Source organism: Chanodichthys erythropterus, chromosome 18, assembly GCF_024489055.1.
Source record: "Chanodichthys erythropterus isolate Z2021 chromosome 18, ASM2448905v1, whole genome shotgun sequence".
NCBI classification, from domain to species: Eukaryota; Metazoa; Chordata; class Actinopteri; order Cypriniformes; family Xenocyprididae; genus Chanodichthys; species Chanodichthys erythropterus.
The window spans coordinates 14,380,465-14,404,666 of NC_090238.1; the positions used below are offsets into that span (position 1 = coordinate 14,380,465).

Here is a 24,202-nt window from a genome sequence, read left to right on the forward strand (position 1 = left end):
CGCGGGAGATGTGAGCGAGTGTGGCGCTGAATACTGAGAATTACCGCCAAACTAAAGCTGTAAGTACTGCGTGTTTAAAACATTTATACAGCATATATCGGAGTATTGTTACTCGATTATATTTGTTTACTCGGACACGTGCATTGTTTCAGCATATTTTGTTTTTATTCTGCGGTTGTCGATCATTTTGCGTGTAAAGCAGCTGTCTTGGTAGCACATTTGCTCTTCTTTGTGCTCCAAAGATGGTTATTGTCTAAACTTGAGATTAAAATGTACTTACTTTTAGTAAAGGCTGTTTATGATTGCATCACAAGACATCTGCTGTCTTGTCAAATTACATAATTTCAATTTCTCTGATCAAAGACATTCTGTTTCCTGAGAGATCAAGTAGGGAAATTAAATTAATAAAACAATTTGACTTGTCACGAGTGCAAGTAGTTACAGATAATAGAAAAACAATAGTTAATTAAGTACATATCTGATTATAGAAGTAAATTAGTATGCTGTAAGTATTAGTATTGTATATTAACTACATTATTAGTGTATTTGTTATATATGCAAATTGTGTATCAATATGTGCAAGTTACATTAGACTATAACACTTGATGCAGAGTAATATTGTATTGCAATGCTTTGTGTGAATGCTTTGTGTGTGTGTGTGTGTGTGTGTGTGTGTGTGTATGTATAATATATAATATAATATAATATAATATAATATAATATAATATAATATAATATAATACTAGTGTATTTTATTACACATATCAGCAGCAGACACTGTCCTGTATCTGATTTTCCTCCTGAGAGCATCATGCCGTGTGAAAGGAAGCCCATGCGTTATGGTCACTCAGAAGGCCACACTGATGTCTGCTTTGACGATGAGGGCAAGTAAGTGGCTTCTTTTGTAATCACTCGAATCTTATAACATTTGATTTCAGATTTCTCAAATGGGAAATAATAACATGTAACATGCCTGTAATTGATGGTGACCACGTTATGTTTTGTTTCAAACCCTTTATGATCTTTCCCAGGTGTATTGTGACCTGCGGGAGTGATGGTGATGTCCGCATATGGGAAAGTCTAGATGACGATGATCCCAAGTCTATAAATGTCGGGGAGAAGGTTTATTCTGTAGCCTTGAAGGTAAGTTAACATTTGCTTTTTTTTTCTCAGTCTATTATAAAAGCATAATTACATTGATAATGCTGCAGAGAGCGTTCTCGTAAAACACCTGAAAATGATCAATTAAACTAAAATCCTGCTAATTTTACTGTTATTTAAATGTCAGTGTTTATTTTCCCCTACAGAATGGAAAGCTCGTTACAGCGGTTTCCAACAACACGGTTCAGATTCACACTTTCCCAGATGGAGATCCAGATGGCATACTCACTCGATTCACCACCAACGCAAACCACGTCACCTTCAATGCCAGCGGGTCAAGAGTGGCTGCAGGCTCAAGGTATGAGTTTCTTTCATTCCTTTACATGCTACAGTCCTGTTCTTAAAGGGATAGTTCACCCAAAATTAAAAATTCATCATTTACTCACATTCATGTTGTTCCAAACCTATTCAGAACTGTACTTAGTTAGGCTAGAGAACCAACCTCATTTGTTCTTGCGCATCAAGCAAGCATGCTTGAGCTTCTGGTTACCAAAATCTGTTCATCATATAAAGCGATTGTGTCTCTTCAGAAGACTTTGATTAAACTGCTCAATTCATGTGGATTTATTTTCTTCGGAAGTCCTAGTGCAAGTGATCACACCGAGTGATAGCCCACATATTTCTAGGTTAACATTAAAGTGAACGGCAATGAAAAGTTGCTACTGCTTACATGTTTCAGATAATATAAGCCATATTTGAAATTGATGAATGATAGGCGAGCGTTTGGATGTCCTGTCCGATGTTCTGTGGAATTTTTTTTCCTGCGACCAATAAAATTTTAGTTGACTAAGCCTTTTCTTGTCGAATAATGGTTAGTCGACTATTAGGGAGCAGCCCTAGTTTGGAATGATATAAGGGTGAGTAAATTATTTATTTTTTTTTGTGATAATTTTTGGGTGAATTTTATTATTAAATTATTTATTATATTAATAATTATTTCATATATATTTTTAGTTGCAGTTCTGTTTTAGTCAAAATTGGTGAAAATCTCATGGGTCATTTAATATTTTAATTCTCCCATCTTCATGCTTTTGATCAATGTCTATGTGGAGAAAAACCACTTCGATTGTTTTATGATTTGTTGTATTTGGCTAAATGGCCATTTGCTGGATATATGGATTGTTTTAAGTGGATGCATCACAGTTGAAGGCAGTGAGCATGTCACAGCATTGATTGAGCGGTTTTATCCCGCTGCCGATGCTTGAATATTGATGCACTGGCAGCTGAGCTCCAAACAGGTTATTTGATTTTTTTTTTTTTTTCTTCCTATAGAGGTCGGAAATGAGTTTTCATTTATTTCCCCACTTCAGATCAGAAGATCTACAGTGCCAATATGAGTCTCTGTTGAGCTGAAAATAGTGGAAGATGAAGGTGCTAATTTTGGCATTCTGTTTTCCAGCGACTTCCTGGTGAAGATAGTGGAGGTGGCGGACAGCAGTCAGCAGAAGACCCTACGTGGGCATGATGCTCCTGTCCTCAGTGTGGCCCTTGACCCTTCTGATGAGTTCCTTGTGAGTGTCATGGTGCTTTTTAATGGTCAACAGGTGTTATTTTTGAATGTAGCTAAATTAAGAATTGTTCATGAATCAGTTCTCATTGTCATATTTGTTGCATACGTTACCATTGGAAAGTATGGGGTCAGCGAGATTTAGATTATTTTGAAGACAGAAATGAATACTTTTATTCAGCAAGAATGCATTAAATTGATAAAAAATAAAGACACTAATGATATTAGAAAAGTATTTCAAATAAATGCTGTTCTTTTGATCTTTCTATTCAAAGAATATTAAAAAAATGTCACTTTCCACAAAATATTAAGCGGCACAACAGGTTACAACATTTATAATAATAATAATATTAAATGTTTCTTGAGCAGCAAATCAACATATTTGAATGATTTCTGAAGGATCATGTGACACTGAAGACTGGAGTAACGATGCTGAAAATTCAGCTTTGCCATCTCAAGAATAAATTACATTTTCAAATATATATAAAAATAGAAAGTTATTGTAAATGGTAATATTATACAGTAATTTTGTTCATATCAAAATAAATGCAGACTTGGTGAACATGAGACACTTTCAAAAGCAATACAAATCTCACCGACCACAGTCTTTTGAACGGTACTCTATATGTGTTGTGTGTGACATATAATATGTTCTGATGAGTATTTTTGTATTTAAAATTACTGTTGAGCCTTGATTGTTATTTTTGCTGTGCTGATGTCACTTCCTGACAGGCTTCCTCCAGCTGTGATGGATCAGTCACCGTGTGGTCTATTGAGTCACAGGTTTGAGGCCTTATCAGCTCTTCATACAACAAAAAACATGTACAATGGGGTCCAAAAGTCATCGAGCACTAATAAAAAAGCTTCTGAATTGCATTTTTAAATTATAACTTTATTACAAATGATACTTTTACCATGACAATTACATGGAAAATTCCCAGATTGTCAGTGTGATCTCAGACTTCTGGACCCCTCTGAAGCCAATGAACCCTGTTGTGTGTTTTAGGCTCAAGTAGCTCAATGGAAAGTTCTCCAGAAGTCAAGTGATGTTAGCAATGCCAAGTCTCTCTGTAGACTTGCTTGGCAGCCTCGCTCTGGAAAGGTATTGAACATTTCATGTTAATTTAAGCCTTTTACAGACTTCAAAATTTAGTTAACAATTTCAGATTTCTCTCTTTGGTGGCTTCATATATAACTGCTTGATGAGCACATCAATCAATCTGTCGTGACATTAAGATGAATATTTTCCATTGTTGTTTGTACTTGTAGCTGCTTGCCGTACCGGTGGACTTGACCATTCAGCTGTATGACAAAAACACATGGACGCATGTTAGCACACTCTCTGATGACCTCATCACGCAGGTCAGTAGAAAACCATTCAGTAGTTTAGTGGAACAGTTACTTATAAGAGGAATATTATTAGAAAAGGTCATTTGTAGGTGGTGGAAACCTTTATTAGCATTACAATTGTGCATTAACCTTTCCCTTACTGTATCTCATGAGATATGTACCGTGTGGTTAAAGGTGTGTGTTATATTGCAGTGCATTTTAATGTTGTAATGAACAATTTTTTCCGATTCGTTCTCCTCCCTAGGTTGTTAATGTTGTGGTCTGGTCACCGTGTGGGAAGTTTCTGGCTGCAGGAACAGTTGGCGGAAACCTGTTGATTTGGGATGTAGAGGCCAAACTGTGTATTGAGAGGTTATAGTCATATTTATCTTGATATTATTGATCATTTTGGATGTTGAAACCCAGTGTTGAGTTACATAATCAGATTACTTTTTTTCAAGTAACTAGGAAAGCAATGCATTATTTTAAAATTTAGTTTTAAATGTACATGTTGAGAGAAATTGGGAGTAAGTGCAGAGGTGTTGTGTGCTCGGTGTAAACATGATGGTTATTGTAGTTGTAGACTAAATGTGAGCATGCATTTACTCATCAAACAGATTCAGTATTCCTCAAAATTAATAAAAACCGTGAAATGCAAACTCAGAATTTTATGCAAATTTACAGTAATTAAATGATAAATTGCACAAATATACTTTATGCATTTAATCTCACTTTATTAACCAATGTCTTTGCTGCTGACCTGTAATGATCCAGTACAACTATACAAATATGCATCTTATTCTTCTGTAATCTAAAATGGCAGCACAGCTGAAAGGTTTGTCTACTGTACAGATGTGAATTTGCATTTCCTTTAGCCTGAGGCTTAAATGGTTAATTCACCCAAAAATGAAAATTCAGACATGAATTACTCACCCTCATGTCGTTCTAAACCCGTAAGATGAAATCCGATGGCTCAGTGAGGCCTCCATTGCCAGCAAGATAATTAACACTTTCAGTGCCTAGAAAGCCACTAAAGACATATTTAAAACAATTCATGTTACTACAGTGGTTCAGTCTTAATGAAGCGGCGAGAATAATTTTCGTGTGCCAAAAAAACTTTTGAACTTTATTCAACAATATCTAGTGATGGGCGATTTCAAAACACTGCTTCGTGAAGCTTTGAAGCTTTACAAATCTTTTGTTTCAAATCGGTGGTTCAGAGCATGTATCAAACTGCCAAAGTCATGTGATTTCAGTAAACAAGGCTTCGTTACGTCATAAGTGTTTTGAAGCATTTAGAAATTTCAATGGTTCACGTGACTTTGGCAGTTTGGTACATGCATTACATGAAATGCATTACTTTACATAAAAGTAACTAAGTAGTGCAGTTACTTTCCATGACAGAGGTGTATTGACCTTATTGCTCAAATACAACAAATATTGTGTACAGTTGTATAAAGGATGGTTCTAGTGGTAATGGTATTTGTTGATCTCGTACCATTGCAGACAGAAACACGAGAAAGGGTTCACTGTGTGTGGGATGGCGTGGCATCCCTCAGGGGGCCGGATCGCTTACACTGACACAGAGGGCTGCCTCGGGCTCCTGGAAGGCGTGTCGTCCTCGTCGCCATCCTCTTCCTCTGCTATCCAGAACACCAAGGTCAGTTGTATCCTCAGGCTCTCGCCTTTTTCTTCCCGAACACACTGCACCAGAAATGGCATCACCAACGTGAAGTCATGATGAATGTGTAAGGATCTTTAGGTGACCTTAAGAAGCAGCTATATCTGCTAAAGGACTTTTTTTTTTTTTAATATTAACATCATTCTGTATGTTCATTATTAATAATAATATGGTAACACTTTACAATAAGGTCTCATTTGTTAACATTAGTTTAGTGCATTAGTGCATTATCTAACATGAGTTGACAATAAATAAATGATTTTAACATTAAAACTATTTAAATTTATTAATGTTTAATAATTTTTCAGTTACACTTTAAGGTGTCTGTCTTGCAGTTTAATAATACATTTAAGTACAGAGTAATAATATTTAACTGCATGTTCTTACTATAGGATAAGATTTAGTTTAGGGTTAGTTTATTGAAATTATGCCTAATTTATAGTCATTTCTACAGTAACTACATGTAACTTGAAACAAGAACACTGTAAAATAGTGTTACCAAACGTTCATGTTGGTTCACAGTGCATTAACTAATGTTAAAGTCAATAATTGTATACCTTAAAATTCATGTTTAATAATCAAAATGATGTATATAAATGTTTGTTTTTCCTGTGAAAAATATTTTTTTCATGCCATAAAATAGCTTGAATGTAATTCTACACCCTTGCTTTATTTAGTATTCTCTGAACCATGAATATGCAAATTAGTCCCCGCATTCACTCAATCTCACAAGCTCATAATACCCGATCCACTCTGTCAACTGTAGTAAACGCTACACAATCACAAGTGGAAATAGTGGTTTAAATCAGCCATATATGCTTGGAGAAGAAACTGATTCAGAAGAAGAACGAATTATATAGGGAGGCCTGTTTCTACAGGGGTGCTAAGCACCCTCAACCAAAACAGGTGTTTAATTTAGTCAGAATCCACTCACTGGTCCAAACGCCAGTTTTTTGGTTCAGTGCTGAGTTCTGCACGCTCATGAATGTGAACAAGAGACTCATTGTGCAGTGTAGACAACCTTATCGATTAAAACAAAACTTTGTGAGATCGCAAACTGAGGTGGGTGACAGCTTTTTAGTGATTATAAAGGGAGAAATGGTAATTAAAGATAAGCCTTTTGCTTGACTACTTTATCAAACAGCTATTAATGTGTTTCTAATGTTACACAAACCATGTTCTCGTTCACATCTCAGAGTCAGATTTTCACCACAGGTGGTCTGACAGATACAACTTTTGTTCTTAAAAATGTAAGTAAATGCTAAGATTAATAAATACTTTAAAAATGAACATTAATGAACACTAACAATTAATGTTAACTAATCAGTAAAGTGTAACAAAAATATATTATAAAAATATAATCTTAAATTATTATTATCAGTTCATGTTCATTCAAATAGTTGAAGGTGCTCTAAGTGATCCTGGGTGGAGTAACTTCATGTTGACGTTTGAAGTGTTGTCAAACAAAACAGAGGTTAGCTAGACCCTCCCTCCTCCTCCTCCTCCTCCTCCTCCCCTCCGTTCTTCCTGAAACAGTCATGAACTCGCATTTAAAATCATTCTTGTTGGTTATTGGCTGGAGCATGTTTATTACGTTTCGTGGTCCAGGTTGCACCTGTTTGTTTTTGCCGTTTTCGGAGCTTGTGGCGACTACAGAGACCGTTTTTTTACAGTGTGTTCAGGGGACAGGCAGCTAGCGGAAAGTGAGGAGATGTTTGCTGTATGTGACAAAAAATGCGTGACATCACTTAAAGCACCTTTTAACAGACATGTTAACATCATATTTTGATATTCATACTAAAACATGCATAAAGTACTGATCGGTTAAGTTATATAATGTCTTATAACTGTTATGATTTGTTTATTAATGAAAGTTATTTTAAATGTTCCTTTATGTAAGTAAATGTACCATGTGTTTTCCTGCTGATGTTTAGGCCACTGCAGCTAAAGAAACAAATGACTATGATGACCTGTTTGATGAGGATGATGACCGGATGCTGGATGAAGGCATGAGTGACTCGCGGTCTCCAGTGAAGAAACCCATCATGGATGATGATGATGATGACGACGATGACCTCATGCCTGCCACGGGCAGACCGCGGAACAGAGGTTCCTTCTTGGATGACGATGACAATTCTCAAGGTATGAGACCTCACCGCAAAAAAAATATTGTAGAAAGTTACTTCAAGTAAAGGACTTTAATTAAGGGACAGATGTTTTGTTCTCAAGATCCAGGCTCTGTAAAACTGGATGGACTTCCAGAGGAGGATGGCAGCAGTGCTATACATCCTGCTGTGGCCCCTGCAGTGGCCCGTCCTGTATATGAGGGTCCCATGCCCACACAACCCCAAAGAGCTTTCCAGCCAGGATCCACCCCAGTGCACCTCATGCATCGCTTTATGGTGAGGAGAAATCATACCAGTTGTCAACTCCATGTGATTGATACAGTTTTGTGACCATGTCAGTTATTTCCTGATCTGCAGTTACTCAGCAGATCACTGATATTTAAAGAGTTTTTCTTTAATTTATTAAACCAGTCGTTAACCGGCTTTCAAATTTCTAAGAACCATGAATTCGAAGCGACACGCGCGTTGCGATTCTGTTCAATTCCTGTGTTTGCATTTTAATGCGATTTTAAACAATTCAAACACAAAGAAGATGCAGAAGAAAAACTCAATTAAACACTCGCAAGCTGTTTCCGAAACATCCAAAGCTTGTGCACAGAAAGCTGCCTCCCATATAGTGTGCAAATACTGAATTGGCTTCGCTTTCATGTCCTCTTGCTCTTGAATGGACAAATAAACATGAGATTGTCAAAATATCCTCATAAACCTTTGTCTTTTTTCTTAAGTAAATGTAAACAGTTGAGAAAGAAAACCTATGTGTATCAGTATATTGGATCTGTGCATTAGGTTTTAAAGCAACAGCAGCCTAATAAACCTGCTTTCATCGGTCTTATTAATTTTAATCAAAGAACAAAAGAAAAAAAATATCATTCACTAATCTTGACTAGATAACTTTTGTAACTTTAATAAGGATTAATCATCTATATTTTATTTTCATAGAAAATTATGCAGTGTAATTTATATTTGATTTTTAAGTTCTGTACCTGAAATTTGTTTGGTTGTATTTATTTGTGCTATTGCTGACTGTTTACTTGTCTTTAGTTGTTTTTGCTGTGGTATGTTTGTTAAAAACATAGGCAAAGTTTCTTGTGTAAGTGTTTTTTAGCCTGTTGATTTTTTTTTTTTTTTTTTTTTTTTTTTTTATTCAGCTGCAACAATTTTGCTAAGTCACAGAATTAATACTTAATTGGAATTGAAACTGGGAATTGCTAGAATTCAAGCAAAACCATAACTACTACAACATAAACATATGCATTACATATATTTTATAATTATAATTTATTAGGTTGAAAACACAATCATTTGCAAATAAGAACAGTACAACCACTGGAAGTGATTATTAATATGTAATAAATATATAATGATATGATAAAATTAGGATTTAAAAAAAAAAAAATAGCTATCCTATGATTTAAAATAAGATCTACTGCTATTTTCTGTGTACTGAATATTTTCTAAATTTGATTTCACAGTAAATCAAATGTTGTGACAGTAAATATTTGTGTCTTTATTAAATATGAGAAGATCTTTTAAAGTTCCCCATGTTTCTTCTCAGATGTGGAACTCCGTGGGCATCATCCGTGGCTATAATGATGATCAGGACAACGCCATTGATGTGGAATTTCACGATACTGCGGTCCATCATGCCATGCATCTCACAAACACCCTGGGCCACACCATGGCTGATCTATCCCAGGAGGCCGTGCTGCTGGCCTGTGAGGGAACTGATGAGCTTGCCAGGTACAAGATCTTAGTAGTAATAATTTACTTTATTTCTTTGAGTCAGTTATAATTTAATTTCTTTAGAAATTAGACATATACTGAATTGAATATAGTTTTGTTTTTTTGTTTTTTTTTCAACAGGGCTGCTATTACAGTAAGTTAGATTAAAATCAGCAGCAGTTGGTGTGAACCTTGCTCTGTAGTCCTGTCTCCCCTTTGTCCTCAATTGCTTGCCTTTGTTTGCGAAGCAAATTTGCACTTTGCCTCCATTTTTATTTGCAGAACTACTAATCTGGTAGAAATCTGGTAGTAAATTATCTTTCTGTGAATTTATGGATGCTAACTACTGCCCATCTGTGAAATGCACTGTTTTTAAATAAATAACTGTTAAGTGTAAATAATTATTTGTTATTGGGAATAAGCTTTTCTGTGCAAAATGGGTTACACATTATTTTAAGGTGTCCTTGTCAGTGTAATTATACATTTAAGTATTGAGCAATGTTAATTACCTCTTTCCCCGCCATTGACGGAATTTTCAGGCAATCCGTGTTTTCACTGTTATACAGTAGGGACGTTATTACATCTTCTGAAAAAGTAGAGAATCTCTGGATCGAAACACAGGTGAAAAGGAAGCAGAAACAAGCGATGAAAGCATTGCTTATGTGCATGTAAATAGCAAGATCATCAAACATTCAATGGCATATAAATCAAAACTACAACAAAATATTCTGGGGGCCATGAAATTTTTGTGAAAATTATTAAAAATACTCATGCTGGCTGGCAACTTTTTAAAAAATGCTGGTGAGGAAAGGGTTAAGGCCATGTACTTACTATAGCGGTAGGGTTGCATGTAATTATGCATACTGTATGTTACTGTTATTATTACATTTAGTACATGTAACAAGGACTCTAAGATAAAGTGGAAAATGTAACAATGACACATGTTGTGACGTAATCATACCCCGAAATTTGTTCAACCCCTTAAACATAATAACTGAAAGATATTTACATAGAATGTGAAAACTGTCATATCAATTAGAAAGTAAACATTTTGGTATAAAGAACAGGTAACATCATAAAATGTCAACAAATATTGCATCATAAATATGTTAAATGTTTATACTAGAAAATGTTTATGTTGCATCTTTTGTTTCCCTTCATGAATGTCTCATGTTCCCTATATTTGTCTGTGTCTCTCTTTCCATAGTAAGATCCAGTGTTTGCATTTCTCGTGCTGGGACACTCATAAGGACTGGATGGTGGATCTTCCTAAAGGAGAGGACGTGCGTGCCTTGTGTTTGGGTCAGGGCTGGGTGGCAGTGGCCACCAGTGCTCTGATGGTCAGGCTGTTCTCCATCGGTGGTGTGCAGAAGGAGATCTTCAGCCTGCCTGGAGCTGTGGTCTGCATGGCAGGACATGGAGAGCAGCTCCTCATAGTGTATCACAGAGGTACTGATGCATATGACCTTACTTCTGGATACAAGCACTGGTTTCAGGGCAATGTACCCTTAAGAATAGGGATGGGTATCGTTAGGGTTTTAACGGTATTACTACTCTTACCGATACTGCTTATCGATCCGGTACTTTAATGGTATTCTTATCGGTACTTTTTGTTTTTTATTTTATATATATATATATATATATATATATATATATATATATATATATATACAGAATATTTTAGGAACATGAACAAAGAAAAACAAACTGACAAATACAATAAAATAAAGACTCAAATGAAATAAAGTGCTTTCATTTGTTCTGTAATGCAAGTAATATAGGCCTAGCCTATAAAAAAATCTAAGTAACCAAATGTAAAATAACACTGCATGGTTTTCACAGTATAAATTAATAGATTAAATCTTATTAAAGCTAACTATATTTAGAAGAAGCGCTGTGAGTGATTTTCTCTTTGCATTTTATTGTTTGATTAACACTGATGGCACAATCGTGAGAAGGTGACTGACTGCTGTCACTTTAAGACAATATAGATATTAACACGCATCAGATTTTCTCCAAGCTGTTCATGTACACTTACGATATAAACTGCATTTAAGTAGCTAAACACGCTCCAATCCGGTCATTTTAACATGCTATTCTGTGTATTTGATCGTTTGGACGTGCACCTGAAGCCCAACGTGCAATTTGTTTGTTTATTTGCGGTCCATTTTGAAGCGCCGCCGCAATTCAGCCTGAGGAACGCGTCTCATGCGCGGATTATTGTGCTTTCAACATTTTAAACGTTGATAATAATTATCAAACCTTTACTGCAATTTAGCAACAGTAAAGACTCCATTTTACAGCGATCACCGATTGTGCCGATTCTGACGTTAAGTTTGGGTTTTGGGAGGAATGAACGCGCGCAGCTGTGAAGAGAATGAAGGTGTGCTAGACGAAATGCGGTTTTTAGTTTTTAATAGTTTTACCTCAGATATGTTCTTTCTGACCCTCGGAAACGAAATCGAAATAAAAAATAAAACTAGCTTATTATCAAAGCCCAGGCCTAAAGTGTAAGCAGACGTTTAGTTGTTTAGTTCTCTCCTCCACTGTCACCATTAAACAGTGCTTTCATGTGAGCAGCTGCGCGCTGTAGCTCCTCTGCGTGAGCGCGATCTCTCTTCTGGACTGCGAAAGCAAAAATGCATCATAGACAAATGTCCTAATATTATTGCAACAGAAACAGCTGGCGATTCCGGTGAGATAGAATCTGCAAGATAATGTCTATATAGCAATAATAAATGCACATGTATTTTCTCCATAATTTCTTCAGTACCGATAGAACCGTTAACGTCAGAGCTTATCGATACACCGGTCTTTCAAAATTTAGCTCCGGGGTCAATTTAATACCGGGTTTCGGTACCCATCCCTACTTAAGAACAATAAATGTTCAGAAACATATACAGTACAGTCCAAAAGTTTGGAACCACTAAGATTTTTAATGTTTTTAAAAGAAGTTTCATCTGCTCACCAAGGCTACATTTATTTAATTAAAAATACAGTAAAAACAGTAATATTGTGAAATATTATTACAATTTAAAATAACTGTTTTCTATTTGAATATATTTTACAAAGTAATTTATTCCTGTGATGGCAAAGCTGAATTTTCAACATCATTACTCCAGTATCCAGTGTCACATGATCCTTCAGAAATCATTCTAATATGATGATCTGCTGCTCAAGAAACATTTAATGTGTACAATTGTACAAAATATTTGTGTACAATATTTTTTTTCAGGATTATTTGATGAATAGAAAGTTCAAAAGAACAGTGTTTATCTGAAATCTAATCTTTTGTAACATTATAAATGTCTTTACTGCCACTTTTGATTGATTTAATGCATCCTTGCTGAATAAAAGTATTCATTTCTTTAATTTCTTTTCAAAAAAATAAAAATAAAAATTCTTACTGACCCCAAACTTTTGAATGGTAGTGTATAATGCTACAGAAGCTTTGTATTTCAGATAAATGCTGTTCTTTTGAACTTTCTATTCATCAAGGAATCCTGAAAAAAAAGTACACAACTGTTTTCAACATTGAAAATAATAATAAATGTTTATTGAGCAGCAAATCAGCATATTAGAATGATTTCTGAAGGATCATGTGACACTGAAGACTGGAGTAATGATGCTGAAAAATCAGCTTTGCATCACAGGAATAAATTACTTTGTCAATTATTTATTACTGTTTTATTACTGTTTTTTTTTTACTGTATTTTTAATTAAATAAATGTAGCCTTGGTGAGCAGACGAAACTTCTTTTAAAAACATTAAAAATCTTAGTGGTTCCAAACTTTTGGACTGTACTGTATATGCTAGTGCTTGTTTTTATTTATGTTTGAATTGCACCCAAGCTGTGGTTTTCAATTGGTTCCTTTTAAATGGAGAGAGTTGCTCAAAAACTTACGTACTTGTGAAATCTGTGAAAGCTTTTGAGAAATGACTCAAATGGAATAAATCCTTTCTTGCAGTCATTAAAACTAAAAATCTGAATTAGAAGAACTGATACTCCAAAAATGAATCTGACTTTGCTTGTGCTTTGTGTCTGCAAATCGGTTGAGCTTGATTGTCATGTATGCCGTCAGGTACTGGGTTTGATGGAGACCAGGCCCTTGGCGTACAGCTGCTCCATCTCGGGCGGAAGAGAAGGCAGGTCATCCACGGAGAACCGTTGCCTCTCTCACGGAAGTCCTACCTGGCATGGATGGGCTTCACTGCGGAGGGTGAGTCACCTCCTCTGGTTGAGCAGGAGTTACACACACACTGTATTCTCTTCCTGTTGTTAGATTTTTGAGGAAATGGGGAAAAAATTAAAACTGCCTCAAGAATTTTTATGTAATTTCCTGGTAGTTGTCTCATGTTATGTACAATACTGTTCAAAAGGTTGGGGTCAGTAACAAATTCTTTGAATTCAGGAAGGATGCTGAGTTGCATAGTTTGTAAGTAAAATGTAAAAATATTTCAATTTTGTTTTTACTGCATTTATTTTTGATCAAATAAATGCAGCCATGGTGAGACTTTTTTTTTTTTTCAAAAACATTAAAAATCTTACATCCCCAAACTTTAGGGTAGTGTATGCATACAGATAGCCTCAATCAAAGCTAATAGACATTGTCTAAAACCACAAAACTTTTTTTTTTTTTTTCATAAACGGGCCTGAGATTTCTTTAGTCTACCTTCTTTTCCTATTTGAGTATGACAGAGAAGTTGCATGATAATTACTCTTTGCAGGAACCCCATGCTGTATTGACTCTGAGGGTGTTGTACGTATGCTGAACCGGACCCTGGGGAACACATGGACTCCTGTCTGCAACACCAGAGACGCCTGCAAGAGCAAATCAGACCATTATTGGGTTGTTGGGGTTCATGAGAATCCACAGCAGCTCAGGTACGCACACAATCACAATTGTCAGATCTGTGACCCACTCCATAAATAGGAAATTTCCAAGCAGCCAGTGAAACTGGGAATCCTCCCCATCTCTCTCAGGTGTATCCCCTGTAAAGGCTCACGTTTCCCACCAACCCTACCCCGCCCTGCTGTGGCCGTCCTGCCCTTTAACCTGCCTTATTGCCAGACCACCACAGAGAAAGGCCAAATGGAGGTATGGCCTAAAATCAGTGTCATGTAGCGATGTGCGCTTTTTGTCTATTGCCTATTTGAGTACTTTACTAATGTATGTTTGTTTGTTTATTTATTTATATATTTTAAATTGTTGGTCTATATAGACATGGTCAGAATGATGTCTTTGCAGTGTGTCTTGCTGTTTTTTGCACCAGCATGCATAGTTTCATACTGTTATTTTTTTTATTATTACTATTTTGCTGACCTGGACTGAAAGTCAGTTGTCTTGCAGGTGCATTGCTTGTCTGTTTTGCCATCAGATGTCACTTGATGTGGATCCTGAAATATACAGTATGTTCTTTTTTAATTGTGTATTCATGTTTGTTTTATAGGAGCAGTACTGGCGGTCCATGCTCTTTCATAACCACTATGGCTTTTTATCATCCAGTGGTTATGAAATTGACAGCGAGGGTCAGTCTCAGGCTGAGAAAGAGCAGCAGGAACTGCTAATGAAGATGTTCGCTGTAAGTCATTCACGTGGCCAGAACAGGAAGTTAAAGCCTGGTTAAATTCAATCGCATATGCCTGGATTGAATTTCACTGTCTGATTTCTGTAAAACAATTCTGGAATGTCATAAATCAGATCTCTGCTTTGACGTGTGTATGCCATATTTTCAGGCGTAGCTTGCACAATTGATCAGATTTGTTTTTATCTGAACTGTCCTTCCAGACATCTCACCATGTTTTATGCTGTTTGTTGTCTGTTTATGTGTGTGCCCGGGCAGCTGTCGTGTAAACTGGAGCGAGAGTTCCGGTGTGTGGAGCTGGCTGAGCTGATGACTCACAGCGTTGTGACGCTCGCCATCCGTTACGCGTCTCGTTCCAGACGCATGGCCCTGGCACAGAGACTCAGTGAACTCGCCCTGGAAAAGGCCAATCAGCTGCAGGAGGAGGAGCAGGAAGAAGATGAGATGGCCTATCAGAGGTTAGCATGGAACTATGTGTAACATTTGTAGTTATTATATTTATATTAATTCAAAATCTTTCAGTGCCGCTGCTGGAAATTTGATGTCTAAGAGTTGTTGGATTGGTTGAAGTTTCTTAGAAACTACTAACTAGTGCTTCTTCCTGTTTTAAGCAGGAAAGCTTATGAACTGTGGGATCAGTGTTATGCCTTTTATCTTATTGATTCTCTCCTAAAGTTTGTAAAACCTAGAAACAACCTTGGAATATTTTGTCTTTTTTTGTTGTTTCTAGGTCTCGAAAGGTCATAAGTTTTAAAAAGCTCAAATTTCAATAGTGAATACTTTTTTGTAGTTATGCTCAGCTTTAAAGTCGGCATGAAACAGAAGTTGCGATAGTCTTTTCTTCCCTATTGTGACGTATATCCGAATGAAATGCCTTCTCGAACAAGAAAAAATGTAAGGCGGGGCTTGATTTTGTCCATGGAAAATTGATTTGATTTATTGCGGCGATCTCGTGATTGACAGATTGTCCCGCCTTTGTGCCAGTAAACTCATCATTGGAGGAGAGAAGATATATCGTTCATCATTAATCATTTATAATGAATACTGCATATTCAGTTGTGCACATAAGTGGTACGCATGCGCAGTAAAAATAAATGATTCACACCAGAAACATGGAGGGAAGCACTTCTGAGTACCGGTTCACAGGGACACGTTTACTTACATATGTAGGATTTTCTCCATCTCTGGTAAGATAGCAATCATGGTGATCAGTGTGTTCTTTAATTATTAGGTGTGACACGGACCGCAGTTAATCCGTGTGATCCATACGGATAAGGTCCAACGGTTCGGCACGCATGTGATTCGCAGAGTAACTGCTAAATTTAACCATCATAGAATGAAAGTTTATCATTTGGACGTGTTTTGTCTCGCCATTTAACATATTCAAACGATTTTAAAAGCGGAAGAAGAGGCGAAAATTGGGACTCGCGAGCTGTTAACTGTGCAAAGCCTCACACCCCCGAAATGCTCGCACGCAGAGAGAGAGTCAGACAGCGCTCGAACACCGCAATTAATTCCTTTTTTGTGTTTACTTGCACTTGAACTGAGATGCACACAAAATTGTCAAAATATCTGTCTCAGCAAATATTCTCTCTGTTATGTCACAAGTGAACAGTTGAGAAAGAAACCAGATATGTGTCAGTTATTCGATTTGTGCTTTCCTTCTTAAAGTGACAGCAACCTAATAAAAGTGACAGCAACCTAATATTCTTGCTGTTGTCTGTCATTAATGTTAGTAAAATAAAATAAAAAAAATCATCATCTACTGTGTTCGAGAGAAAAGAAGATAGTGAGGTGAGCAGTCAGGAGGAAAGTGATGAGGACAGCTTTTAGGATAAGTGTGTCGTGTAAATTGTGAGTACCAAGCAACATCTCCAGGTGCTCCCTTGAGAACTAAACCAAAAAAGTTATGTGCACCCCTGTGCATATTCCATAATAAGATATATTATGGGATAAGAATTGTCAATTTTGATTTCATGGTGACTTTAAAATATGTTATATGAGTGCAATGTCTTTCAAAATTCATTAGTCATTGTAGGAATTTACCAAAAGTTGCGGTAACTCTGAATTAAATAACTTAAAAATAGTTGAAAATTGTGATGTCAGATGTTTTGTTTCTGTATGTTTAGCCACACCAGTAGAGAATACAGAGGATCCAATCAGATGAGCAGCAGACAAGCACAGGTTGAGAATGGCTGTGAGGAGGAGGAAGAGGAGGAAGTATATCCACAGGAAGAACAAATGGATGCAGAGGAATCAACAGAGACCAGGAAACCACGTAAATATGCTGTTTTTTTTTCTCCATAGATATATCTGAAAAGTATAGTATATTGAACTATATTAAACCAAATGCCCTATGCATTTCAGATGTACATTTCTTGATCTCTGACATCAAGGCTTTCTTGGTTGTGTGCACTACTTGTTTCAGCAAGAGTCTCAAATATTGCAGTAGATGGCTTTAAGATTAAGTAATGCATTTTGTTCATTAAATTTCATTTCATTGGTTTTTGATTTTTAACATATTTTGAATTGCCAGGTTTGAATCCATTCATAAAAGGAGGAAAATCACCTGAAAGGCCCTCTCCCAAACCAGGTGAGTAGAATATTAGAACCATTTCAGTAAAATGAGATTTTGATTAATCAGATATATAAAAATTTTAAAAACTGAGCATGTATAATCTGAAAATAAAATGTTGAATTTGGCAGTTGATAATGTAGAAATAACATTTTCATAATGATTAGAATCAAATTGCAGATTTTTTCTACATGATTTATCTTTCAAATTGATTTTAACAAATTTTGAAAATACCTTTTGAGTGGCACAAATGGGCCGCCATGAAAGATGAGTGTCTGGTGACAATAAAAATTGTGCTTGTGTGTCACAGTGAGCAAAGAAGGACGTGTCAACCCTTTCAAGGTATGACTTGTATATTGTTGATGAAATTAAGCTTTTTCTTGATATGCATTTACAAAATATAAAAAATATACATTTAAACTTGCAGGTGTCCGGTGCAGGAAAGTCCTCAAGTTCTCCAGCTGGTCAGCCCCGAACGACTAATGTTTTGGACAGCATGACGATGTCCAGCAGAAAACCTGCAACTCTCAGTGGAACATCAAAACCGGGCAAAGCACCAGTCCTGAAGCCCCTGGCACCCAAATCCAAGTCCAAGGTACAGTGTGTTGCTCAAATACAAATGTTCTCCATCCCTGTGGGGTCACACAACCTGTCTGACCCCATAAAACTCACTCTCAGCTCTGTCTGTAAGGGATGACCTGGTTATCTTTTCGTCTAAGAACGTTTAGTTCCATTAGTAGAACGTTTGTTAGAGTGAAATGTCAAAGGTGTTTCTACTGGATTATAAGCAACATGATGGATTTTTAGTCCAATGTACTGGACACAAAATCCCATCTTGTCTGATCTTTAGATAAGTCATAGTGCTCAATTCTGATTTGTTGCTCAGATGCGAGAAATAAATATTTTTAAATGTGGCCAGCCAGTATAAAAATCGCTAAAAATATGACGATACCACACAGGTATAATGTTTATCAGTGGATATATTAGGGATCCGCTGATAGACGGCTGCTTTCAAGCGCTCCCATGTGTATCTGTGTAAGCGCTGGATGAAGAGCTTCCAAGATGTCTATTTACAACATGTTTTTGAAGCGCTGATCATTGTAGCCAATCACAGACATACTGTATCTGTTGAGCACATGAACAAAATGGCCAATCAGAGGCGTTTAAGAATCCGCTCAACAGCGCTCAAAATCCTAGGGGGAAATGCTGGTATTGTCACTTTTTTTTTTAACTTTGGTGCCAAAGTTGGTACTTTTGACAACCCTACTTATGAGTATAACATCTCACAGTGCCTCCACTGACTGACTACGCTGCCATCTTCCATACTTACTGAGTGACCACAGAACTACTTGTATGTAAAATCTTTGGAGTGACTCCCATCAGTGCAGAATTGTGATAAATGTTGATCTAGAGTGCCGTAAAACTTGCATGTATTATATTATGACTGAGGTCACATTACAAAACATCAGACCCCTATCTGATTTAGGACCATATATGGAAGTGTCCCAAATCAGAACCTAAAGGATTATATTTCATGTGGCTGTTCACACTGTTATGGAAAAAACAGATCTGAGTTGCATGAGAGCAAAAAATTGTCTTTGGGACACTTTCCCCAGCGGTCTAAACATAGCCTTATTTTGCTGGTTCCTTTATTTCAGACCCAGGCCACACTACTGCAGATGAGTGCCTCTAAAGGAAACAGTAAGAAACAGGAAGATTGCCAATCAGGAGCAGAGAAAGTGAAACTAGCTCCTGCAGCTACACCTCCAGTATCAGCGGAAAATATTGAAAACAGAAAGTAAGAGACCGTGAAACACCTTTTAATTGTAATTATTATTTAAGGACATCCAATTTTTTTTTTTTTTTTTTTACATTTTTGAAGGTGAAAGTATTTCATGTCAGCTGTTGTTGCTGCCAAAGTGTGTCTAAAGGATCACATTTGGACAAGCAGAATATATAAGTTTGTATGATTGCTTGTATAATTATCTTTATGGCTGTTAATATGTGAGAGCAAAGTCACACTTTAGATTAGGGGTCAATACTCACTATTAACTATGACATTTGCCTCAAACTCTTAATTTCTGTTTATTAATAGTAAGTTAGTTGTTAAGTGAGGTATTGGGTAGGATTAAGGGATGTAGAATATGGTTATGCAGAATAAGGCTTTAATATGTGCTTTATAAGTACTAATAAACAGCCAATATCCTAGTAATATGCAAGCTAATAAGCAACTAGTTAATAGTGAGAACTGGACCCTAAACTAAAGTGTTACCGAGAGCAATAGTGTAAATCTATTTGTTTTTAAAGACGAAAGGTGTCTGAAACTCTTGTGCCGGTCTAAAATATTACATTTCTAAGTGAAATCCTGTATAGTATAAAACATGAGAACCTTAAAGGGTTAGTTCACCCAAATATGAAAATTTGAAAATTCTGTCATTAATTACTCGCCCTCATGTCGTTTCACACCTGTAAGATCTTGTTCATCTTCAGAACACAAATTAAACTTCCAGCAAGACAATTAATACTTTCAAGGCCCAGAAAGCTACTAAAGACATATTTAAAACAGTTCATGTGACTACAGTGGTTCAACCTTAATGTTATGAAGGCACAGGAATACTTTTTGTGCGCCAAAAAAAACAAATAAATAATGACTTTGACAATATCTAGTGATGGGCGATTTCAAAACACTGCTTCATGAAGCAAACCGGTCATGCTGAACAATATTACAGGCAGCATAACATTCTCCACGGCTTCTCCAGATCCTTTCACTTCTGTCACATGTGCTCGGGTGAACCTGCTCTCATCTGTGAAAAGCACAGGGCGCCAGTGACGGACCTGCCAATTCTGGTGTTCAATGGCAAATGCCAATCAAACTCCACAGTGCCTGGCAGTGATCACAGGGTCCACTAGAGGACGTTGGGCCCTCAGGCCACCCTCATGGAGACTGTTTTTGATTGTTTGGTTAGAGACATTCACACCAGCGGCCTGCTGGAAGTCATTTTGTAGGACTCTGGCAGTGCTCATCCTGTTCCTCCTTGCACAAAGGAGCAGATACCGGTCCTGCTGATTGATTAAGGACCTTTTACGGCCCTGTCCAGCTCTCCTATACCTCTTTTCCACCGGAGCCAGAGCCTAGTTTCAAATCAGTTCTTTGTCTTTCGACACACAAAGCACCAGCTCCGAACCAGAAAAGTGATTCATAAGTAGCCACAAAACATTGCTGGGCTAGAAGTAAGAACCGCTTGCGTCAGGGGCTGGGGGCGGGGTTACCGTGACCAACAAGAAACTTGTGACCGCCATTTTTGAAATAGCAGCTAATCGAGCTAATAGCAGCTCGATCGTAATCTCCGTCTATATACAAATTACGGTGAGCCGGGTTTGGATGACGATGTTGGTTCGCAAAGCCATGAGCATCAACAGTAGTGAAACATCCGCGATTGTTGATAGAAGGCGTGTTCGAGATGCATCGGAGCAGCGCGGACCGATTCGGCGGGTACCGCGGGAGTGTTTGTAGAGCATACGACTCCTTGTACTTTTGGATCGTTCTCGCGGAGCTTTGTCATGCGCCGATCACTTTGCGAGAAGCCGATGCATCTCAAATGAGCCTGGTGTGTTTGGCGCTGCGGCGCTAGCTTTGCTCTGAAATATGAGAGGTATACAGTGACGCAAGACCTGGCTCTGTGGTGGCTCTCTAGCCTGTGGAAAGGCAAACCGGTTCTTAGAAGGCTTGTCAGTTGAACCAACTCCGAACTGGCACTGGCACTAGCTCTGAACTAGCACCTGGTTCGTGCTGGTGGAAAGGGGGTACTAGAGTAACTGCCTGTCTCATGGAATCTCTTCAATGCTCTTGAGACTGTGCAGGGAGACACGGCAAACCTTCTGGCAATGGTACGTATTGATGTGCCATCCTGGAGGAGTTGGACTGCCTATGAAACCTCTGTAGGGTCCAGGTATCGCCTCATGCAGTGACACTGAACCTAGCCAAATGCAAAAATAGTGAAAAACGGTCAGAAAAGATGAGTAAGGAAAAAAATGTCAGTGGCCTCCACCTGTAAAACCATTCCTGTTTTGGGATTCCTCTCATTGTTGCCCATCTAGTGCACCTGTTGTTGCTTTCATTAACACCAAAGCAGCTGAAACTGATTAACAACCCCCTCTGCTACTTAACTGACCAGTGGTGCATTTCCCAAAGCGAACTATGGTCGCAAGTTCCGTCGTTACCAATAGAGTTCAATGGGTTGACTAGTAGTTGACTAACGATGGTTTCGGGAAACGCACCCCAGATCAATATCCCAGGAGTTTAACTAACTTGATGTTCTCTGATTTAAAAAGTGTCCCTTTAATTTTTTGAGCATTGTATATTCACATCCCACAATTACTAAAATGAAATTATCATATGTCAGTATTACTTATAATAAACATTTGTTTTTATATTTTTAATTAAAATCGATTCAAATTGTTATCCGATGTCAATAATCTAGTCTTTGGCTGTTTGTTTTAGCTGACACCAGTGTGGTCACATGTTGTGCTTCCCTCATCAAGTAATAGATGACTGATTAAGGAACCGTCAATCTTTTAAGTTCTTTATTTACAGTCTTTTGTCTGTAACAACAATTTACTTCCTTTAGGCCAAAAACTGGCTTTCAACTGTGGCTTGAGGAGAATAGGAAGAGCATTCTCGCAGACAATCCTGACTTTGAGGAAATGGATGTTATCAAGGAAGGCATGGGGCGTTTCCGCACTCTCTCAGCCGAGGAAAGACTGGTAAGACATGCTCATGACGTGTTTTATCCAAAACCGTTTACTAATTTCTCAACTAAATTCTTCAACCTATTATTAAATCAAGGAAGGTTACATGGGAATTTCCCTGCTTCTGTTTTATTGCACGTGTGCTCATTAGGTAACAGATTTCATTCATGCACTCGTGTTCAATTTCTAACCCAATTTATCCATGACAACACTGTTCATTAGCAAGTATCCTCCTGTTTTCTGATCTCCACTTACCTGTGTATGTGTGTGGGCTTTACAAACACTCATGCTCTCCGTCTGCATGAACAATCTGTTCGTGACCCCGCACCCACAGGGCCACTCAGTGCAGGGCAGAATGACTCTTCACACACTCCAGCCTGGAGGGGGAATGGTTAGGACGCCTGTTGCTCTGGAAACCCGGGCTGGGGGTGTGTGCCACACTCATTGATCTTATGTTAATGACATGGGGGTGGCATCAGGCGGTGAAAGAGTGAGTTACAATGATGAATGGCGTGCGTTTGGGAGGGGGGAACGTGCAGAAAGGGTCCCGGTGCTCATATGTGAAATGGGTCCGGTGACTCATCACGGTCGCTTGTAAAGGTTCGCTGCCTTTGTTTACACCAACCGTGAACAAATGTGTCTGGATTGGCGGTCAATTTTAATTACAATCAAAGAGGCTTGTTTGAATGATGCTCACGTAATATTGCATACGTGAATGATTGTATGTAAAAATAGCATGTCTTTTATCTTTCATTCAGAACTGGACAGAGAGAGCAAAGGGCGACTCGGACCCCAAGAAAAGAAAACGTGAAGATGAAGCAGGACAAGTTGATGAACATATGGAGTCAGATGAGGGCAGTGCCAAAAAGAAAAAGCCACTGGATACTTCTGCTAAACTTTCTGCATTTGCATTTAACAAAGAATAGTACTTCAGTGCTTATATATTTTTATATTTTATTTTAATATTGATTGGGGGGAAAAAAAAACTTTTAAAAGTAGTTTTTCATTGCTTACTGTAATTATGACCTCTCATTTTGTTAAATAGTTTAGCTGCTCATTTGTGTTCCACTTGTTCTCCATAAATTTTCTCAAGTTTGAGCTCTTTTGAAAGCAGTACGTGTTTCTCTTCATTTGCATTTGAAATGAAGCAAAGGCTCTTTGTTAAACAATTTGCAAGATGGTTGATAAACAAGGTCTCTTTGAATCTGGTGATATTCCCTTCTACTTTATTTTTGTCTGCTTTGTACATATGTTTTTGTGATGTTTTTGTACTGTATGTAAAACAACCATAATAAAAGCTAAAATATTGAATAGTCGAGTTGTGTGCTGTATTTTCTTTATTCCAAAGGTTATCTTGGAAAGTTGAAAGTACATAATGTTGCTTGCACACCAGTGATGTAATGAAGGGCATCCTTCAAATGTGAAGTGAACGGTTTTCTGATGCCCATCTGAGGTCACTGAACTTTGATTTTGCAACCAGACTGACATGAAATGAAACTGATCTGAACTGACAAGTTACCAGCACTAACCTCTAGGTTGCCTGATGCATTTCACTTTAAAAACACTGATTTTATTTTTAATCATAAGAACAACATCACCCAAAGGTTCAATCAATCCCCTTAGGTGGTTTCATCTGCCCCAAGACATCACTTTAATGTGAATAAGAGATCTCATCCTCTTACTAGATACAGGTGGCCTGACGCAGGCACGCTGCTCAGCCAATAGGAATCTAGCTCCGTGACGCAGTCGCTCCAGGGGACCAATAG

At 37.5% G+C, this 24,202-nt stretch overlaps 1 protein-coding gene across 3 annotated transcripts; it reads left to right on the forward strand.

Moving 5' to 3' along the window:
- wdhd1 (WD repeat and HMG-box DNA binding protein 1) lies at positions 1-23,729 on the forward strand. 3 transcript variants are annotated; one of them, XM_067367573.1, is made up of 26 exons: positions 1-59; positions 769-888; positions 1,032-1,143; positions 1,308-1,459; positions 2,561-2,672; positions 3,401-3,451; positions 3,675-3,770; positions 3,938-4,030; positions 4,263-4,369; positions 5,504-5,657; positions 7,613-7,820; positions 7,908-8,080; positions 9,360-9,544; positions 10,734-10,975; positions 13,609-13,746; positions 14,255-14,411; positions 14,511-14,625; positions 14,978-15,109; positions 15,371-15,570; positions 17,242-17,390; positions 17,649-17,705; positions 17,998-18,029; positions 18,115-18,282; positions 19,346-19,485; positions 22,316-22,451; positions 23,195-23,729. In XM_067367573.1, the coding sequence occupies exons 2-26, from the start codon at positions 812-814 to the stop codon at positions 23,360-23,362; spliced, it is 3,354 nt and encodes a 1,117-aa protein (XP_067223674.1). In that variant the 5' UTR covers positions 1-59; positions 769-811; the 3' UTR covers positions 23,363-23,729. The 3 variants fall into 3 exon arrangements, with proteins under 3 accessions (XP_067223674.1, XP_067223675.1, XP_067223676.1); XM_067367574.1 differs by having other exon boundaries at positions 16-59; positions 747-888; XM_067367575.1 differs by having other exon boundaries at positions 42-59; positions 772-888.
- Positions 23,730-24,202: the final 473 nt, after the last annotated feature.